General features: G+C 40.8%; 1 protein-coding gene across 1 annotated transcript; it reads right to left on the bottom strand.

Moving 5' to 3' along the window:
• Positions 1–2,435: 2,435 nt before the first annotated feature.
• LOC122091859 (chitin-inducible gibberellin-responsive protein 1-like) lies at positions 2,436–6,489 on the bottom strand. Its single transcript, XM_042662047.1, has 2 exons — positions 6,351–6,489; positions 2,436–4,564 (listed from the first exon to the last, which is right to left on the bottom strand). The coding sequence occupies exon 2, from the start codon at positions 4,410–4,412 to the stop codon at positions 2,652–2,654; it is 1,761 nt and encodes a 586-aa protein (XP_042517981.1). The 5' UTR covers positions 4,413–4,564; positions 6,351–6,489; the 3' UTR covers positions 2,436–2,651.
• Positions 6,490–7,047: the final 558 nt, after the last annotated feature.

The following is a 7,047-nucleotide window of genomic DNA, read 5'->3' as shown; positions in this document are numbered from 1 at the left end:
TGCTTTCCTTTCACAAAATTTAGTTCCTAAAGAAAGATTAACTAACATGATCAGATTTTGATATATGATCTGAATTTCGAATTTTAGAATTCTAATTAATTTTTTTTTTAAAGAGATTGTCTAGGGAGTTTGGTCTGGCGAGCTCGAGCCCGCCCAAGCCCGCCCTGAGCCCCATAGGGCCTGGGCTAAGCTTTTCAGCCCATGTGCTGGGATAGGGTTGAGATTTCTACATAGAGTCTGGGTTGGGCTGAAGCCTTGGCTGACCCCGGTCCCATCTGATTCTATGTATATAAATGAGAACGGCTGTACTTCAAAACATACAATTTTAGGGGTAAAATAAGAAAGAGAGAAGCAAAAGGAAAAGTGTTATTTACAATTTGTTAAATAGGAGGCAGGTATTTATTCATCTCCCAGTGTCAGCTGCCTGGTTGGGGAACTAAAAAACTTTTGTTCAATAAGAATATGTAATATATATTTGGTGAAGTGTTTCCTGTGTGAAAATATTTTTTTTGCACCTATGAGATGGCCAATGAGAACGCACAAGGAAACACCCAAGAAATGTCATTTCTATTCCATGAGGGAATCATTTTGCAGCCGTGTCGGAGCATAGGGGTCACACTCCCTAAAAGAAACCTTTTTCCCCATATATTTTTGGATATAATATATTCAGCAAAAAAAAAAAAAAAAAAGGAAGAAGAAGAAGAAGAAGAAGGTAGGTTGAGCCCGTGAGGGTTGGACGTGGGTGGTGCCAGGGTTTATTATCTCTCTGGTATTGCCTCACAGAAGCAGGGTATGTGCACAAAAATAGTCCAATATAGGTAGTATGAGATTAATACTTACACTCACAAAAGAAGAAAGCTTAGTCAAAATGATCTTAATCACAGGTCTAAGTTGCAACTTAGATAAGGTCTCCCTCCCCTAAATTGCTGCTTTTTGAGTTCAAAACTCAATCACTGGATTGCACTTCAATTACATTGTTCTTTGTTCAGCTCATACAGAAACCCAGGAAAAAAAATGGTCAGCGTAAAAGAGCATAAGGCCAACCCAGCAGAGAACATTTCAGACTATTGGAATTCCTCAGCCACTTCAGAGAATTTCTCTAATCTTCCAGGTTCATAAATCGGCTTACAAGGTGAGGGGATTCAAGACCATATCAACCCACATCGATTTTCTATGGGAATCAATGTGGGATCAGCCCCCATACACTGATATGGGATTGTAACAAAAGACTTCAGCTCCACACACACAAGTGTCGTCCACCAAGAATCCCTTACCTTTATTAGGATCTTCGAATTCTTTCAGGGTAATGAATCTGTCGAACCCAAATTGAGTCCTTGTTCCATAGGCATCTAAGTCATATATGGTAACAAATTAGATAGATGACTACATGCAACTAAGAGTTGCAGACGAAGTTCTGTTGAGAGTTAGATTAGATAGCTCTAAGTTCTGTAATTGAAGAAAGGCACCTTGGCATGTCAAGTACTTGTCTCTAAGTTGGTCATGCACCAACAGCTTGAACAAGGCACGAACCCTACCCAAACATGCACCTAGTGATTAGACCAAGAATCCAGCCAGAACTCCCATTTCTGAACATAGAAATTGTTTCCACAGAACTCTATCTGGAACTACCTAGCTCAACTTTAACGATGGAGGGCAGAAAAGACCTAACTTGCATCAAATCGGAGGCGGGTGATGCCATGGCATGAAAGCCAATTGTCATCACATAAAATAAATTTGGATTGGAATCGGCCAAGACCAATCCCAATTTGAATCGATTCATATGTCATTTCTAGGGTTAGGGCAGAAAAATCTCACTGATTCCAGCTGGTTCTTGATCGATTACAGATTGAAATCGACTGAAACAAATCCAGATCCCAATTCTGTGTATTGAATTCCTCCTCCAAAGTCAACGCTGATGAGAACTGAATATCCCCAAAGGACAAATTGCGGCCGTATCCATTTGACAAAAATTGCAGGTCAAGCCTAAAAGTCGCAGCAAAGCACTTTAAAACATGTCGCCGTTGCCGTTGCCGTTGCATATCAATTCAAACTCGACATAATTAGGGCCCAAGTTTTAACCATATCTGCTCATGAATCCTAACCTGATGATGATAATATCCTCGGCACCTCAAAACGTGCATATTGACCTCTTTTCAAGTCCCCAGTTCATACACTAAACATCAACAGCGATGCGGACTCTGCCAAAGCTTCTTTCAAACCCAGTGTCCTGTTTCTCCAGGTATTTAAGAAAGGCCTTTTAAGCTTGTTTTGGAGCTCACTAGTCCTTTGTGTCCTGTTCAATGTCAATCCAAAACAAGATCATCTAACCCAGAACTTATGCACAATACTGAAGATATTATTAATGGAGAGATGTACAATAAGTCAAAAATTACATATAAAAATGGATGTAAGTGCTCAATCTAAGTTAAAACATATAAAAAGTAAAAGAAGAAACATATATTCCACAAAGAAGGAAGAAAACAAGTGCCTGCATCTCAGATTCCTACAAATGTAAGCTTTTAACCGAAAACTAAACAGAAAGACCAAGGGTGAAAGGTGTATGATCATTATACAAATACAGATATCTGTGGGTGAAAGATGTCACTGATCATTATACAAATAAATCTACGGGGCTCATCTATTATTTTCCTCTAATGCCAAGCTGAAGCTGAAATCAAGTGCCTATCCTTCCAACCCAATAGCATGGCCCCATCCTTCTCCTCCAGCATATAATGCTCCGAGTAGCACTTCAATAGACCCCGAATCACAGAGTTGACATAAGAGCTCAGCGGAAATGGACGAAAACCAGCCATTGTCAATCTAGATTTCCACTTCCCCAGCAGCTCATGCCGCTCCACTCTCTCCTTTCCCTCGCAGGCAATAACATTCACTATGTCCCTGGCCAAGCAGTGCTGCTCCACATTGATTCGCTCTTTGCTGTCCCTTGGGAGAGCAACATCAATTGACTCGAACATTGCTGAGTAAAAATCCAGGGCCTCCGTGAACCTTGCGAGGAAGGGCGTTGTGTTCGTGTTTGACTCCTGCTCAACAAGCGTGAAAACTTTGGGTGAAAGTGACCTCAACATCCTCAGAAGTTCATCTCTTGGATTGTTCACATCAACACTCTCATCTGGGGTGTGGTGGAGTTGCAGAGTAAAGTTCACAGCCAAAGCCTCACCAGGCCTCACCTCCAGCATATCCCATTTGAGATCTGGTGCAAACACTGGCACAGCATGGAACTCAACAGGGATATTAAACTTCTCAGATATTGCAGCTAGCCTCCTACCAACAGCCTCCAAACCACCACCACGGGCATACTGAGAGACCGGATCATCAATTCCAGTGATCCGAACATGTGGGGGACCACCTGGCCTTGCTGCCAGTGCTTGTATCAGGGTCATCCACTGGGTCCCCTGTGCGATCTGAAAATCTATTATGTGTACCCAGTCCTCGTTTCTGAATGCTTCAGCAATTGCTCCATTGGCAGCCATGTAACCAAACTTGAGGTATGGGCAGATTTCATACAGGATCTGCATGTAAGAGAGCAACTCCTGGCTTTCTGGTTCTCTACACCTTAGAGCATGGTAGATTTTAGTCCCTGAGGCCACCTTCCTTGCAATCAGCCCTTCCACCATATAAGCACCTAGACGCTGGATTGGTTCTCCACTGACAGAAACAGCAGTACTAGCCTCTTGAACCAATTTATTGAAATCATCTATCCTGTTTTCAGAAAGGGCCCTTGCACACTCAATCAGCAATTGTTTCAGATCACTCCATCTGATCTCCTGAGGGGGCACCTCAGTCGCTCTATGACACTTCTCCGCATGAACCACATTACTTGATTTTCGGTTCTTGGAAACAAAACACTGCTGAGCTTGAATGACATTCGACTCCTGATGGGGTTCCTGGCTCGAGGACCTTGACCTTTGGCTCGAGATCTGTGGCTGCTTATTTCCCTCAGCAGCAGCATTTGATGTTGTTGCTTCATCTTCATCACCATCAGGACCCATCAGAGCAGTCTCTAGTTCCATAAGTACGTGTTTCATGCTCTGACCACAACTTGCATTCCCTGACAGCGAACTCCCACCGGAACAGGGTTCAGGATTGTCTTGAAGACTGACAGGTGAGTGGCTAACCCAGTGAATAGAACTGTTGGATTCAAGTGAAGAATTACAAGAAGGACCGACTCCTGAGAGATTCTCTGTGGAGCTATACTGCTCCTGGCTGTTGCTCAGTGAAGTAAAGGTATCAGAGTCAAAGTGAGTGGGAAGAGGCGTATTAGGTGAGCTGTCTGATTTAAATTTCAGAGGTCCAACAGCCCACTCAGAGATTGGAGAGGAAGTGATGTGAGAAAAATCGTATGAAATTTCCGCACCCGTACTACCATATCTGAAATGTTGGTGCGAATCCATGCTATGGGGCTTGCATCTGTTGATAGCTTGTGGTAATAATTATCAGCGTATTGAAGGTTTATATTTGAATCTGATAAGCTTGTGTTGGTGAAGAATCAAAACCAACTTTATGATCTGATAAGACTGAGCTTCCTCTCAAATAGGATTTTGAACTGCAGCAACATGGGAAGAGAGTTTCATAAATTTTGGCAATCCTCAAAATTTTAGAACAGAACAGGAACACAGCTTGTACAAACTCTTTATTTCCTTATAACTCAACAAATCATCCATCATCTGGAGAGAAATAAAATTGCAACGAATCAAACAGTTTTGTAAGATAACTCTTGTTGAAAAGGGTACAAGCTCATTGAGGAAGAGTACAGCCCATGTATTATTATCAGTCTTGAAAATAAAAGAACTGCTACACCATTCAGGGAAGCATCACTGAGACGATGGATGCAAAATTCATAATAAAACCAAATCTGGTAATTTTGCCGTGCGGTAGCAACATTAGAATAAACTCATTTAAGGTGCTTCTGTGCAGTCACAATCACGAAGACAAAATGAGTAAGAAAAACCTTGGCTGAGGCTATTCTGACCCTTCATAACATGTATCAACAACAATATTGGATTAGGGTCGAATTCAAGCTAAACATAAAACATGTAAGGGGAAATTGTTATTTGCCACTCTTAAAAAAGGTAATTTGCTTCTTTACAATAAAAAACAGCACAATCAATAAGCTTTATTGAAGAGGTTACTTATTTGATCCTGCGCAAATAAATATTGCAAGAAATTTTACCATGCCATAACAATGAAAATTCATACTTGGCCTGATGAAGAAGTACAATATCATGGAATATTTCGAAACGCCGGGAGGACAAGTAAAAAAATTGAATTCCAAGGCCAAAAGCTATGGTGATTGGAAAAAACAATTACAACATAAAAGAAATGAAAAACTTTTGGAAGATCAAAGATGAATAGAAAAAATGCAATTTTAATCATGTCAGATGGCCTGCTTTAACAACTACAAAGGAAGAAAGGAATCCAAGCCAACATTGATATACACAGAAGCATTCACCTTATGCGGCATTGAAAACAAACATAATATCTGTCATATCACCATCATCTAATACCCCTCCTTCAGGAACATCATTTCCTCCCTTCAATTTAGTACTAGCTTTCTGATGAATTTCAAAGATTTCTTGATGATAAAGCTTAAATTGAAGCAGTACACAAAAAAGCTTCAACAAATTTCCAAATAGAGAAGGGTTTGGCTTTCAATAATTTCCAAGTATTAGTTTATGACAGTAAGAGCTTAATTTAAAGCATAATTATTTCTAAATAAATAAGGAATGGCAATAAGTCCGTAAGTTGGTAAAGATAACTAGGTTACTGCAACGAACAGAACCACTCAAATTTATTCCACCCCTACAACCCCCCACACCACCACCCCACCCAAAAAAAAAAAAAAAAGGGGAAAGCCTCTTTCGTTCATACTTAACAGAACTAACTACCAAATTCATAGGCGCATCAAACTACTAGAGAGTTAAACTGACAAAAATACCCACAAGTGTCTTACTGAAACCTCCAAAAGGATTAATCCAAAAACTGTTCTGCTTTCTCCTATGTTGAAAACCCTACCTTTGGTGGCATTACTGCTCCAAAACACCCACGCCCACCTCCCCATTCCACCCATAATCCTAATCTGAAACCATAGGAAGCGAAACCCTGAAACTCATAAATGAAACAGAGCCACCATACTAGGAGCATACAACTATATGGAGATTGGAGACAATAACAACAACATATCATCAACAAGCTTCAACCATGTCGCGAACACAACAAAATTCAACCCCGAAAACATAATCAAATCGAAGAAATCTCAAACAGAAGTGATAAAGAAAACACAGTTTAAGTTAATTCGAAGAAAAGATTCAGAAAAAGAATGGAATCCTCACCTCCGCTAGGTTCTATCTCCACTGGTTTCTCTTTCAGTTCTTCTTCGTTCGTCCAAGTAGTTTCTCTGTTTCAGCTCAAATCGAAGCAACGAAGCAGAGATTAGTAGATAACGCAGACAAGGTTTCCGAATAAACTAAAGCCAACCAACTACGATTTTTATAAATGAGAATAAAAAACGAAAGGTCAAGGAAGTGACCTGGAACGGAAGCCTGTCTGAAAACTAACGGTAACGGAAAACGTCAGCCTCGTGAAGGAAATGTTGACTCACTGTCCGTGTCCTTTGACGAGCAAACGTCACGGAGAAATTACGGCTGAAACGCCGACCATATGAGAACATTCCCATTCATCATGCGTACGTTAGCATTTCCGAGTAATTATATTCTAATTTGTACCAGAATGCGTTTGTATTCGACGCGTGGGGTTGGGAGAAGATGACGAGCTTCGTGACCTTAATGTGACGAAGCTTCGTAACGTGGAGGGCGGAGGGCCTGTGTCTTTGGTGGCTATGGAAAGACGTGGCACGCTGTGAGAGATTGAGTCATCTATGAGGTTTCCTGCTGTGAAGCAATAACTCTGGAAAGACGAGTAAATGCGGGAAAAAATTCTCTGTTTTTTTTTATTTCTGTTTTTCTTATTTTGTAGAACACGACACGTGGGTAATTTTAAGATCAACGCACCAAATATAATAATTCTCAC

Source organism: Macadamia integrifolia, chromosome 10 (assembly GCF_013358625.1).
Source record: "Macadamia integrifolia cultivar HAES 741 chromosome 10, SCU_Mint_v3, whole genome shotgun sequence".
In the NCBI taxonomy this organism is placed as follows: Eukaryota; Viridiplantae; Streptophyta; class Magnoliopsida; order Proteales; family Proteaceae; genus Macadamia; species Macadamia integrifolia.
This window is presented reverse-complemented; position numbering and strand designations above follow the sequence as displayed.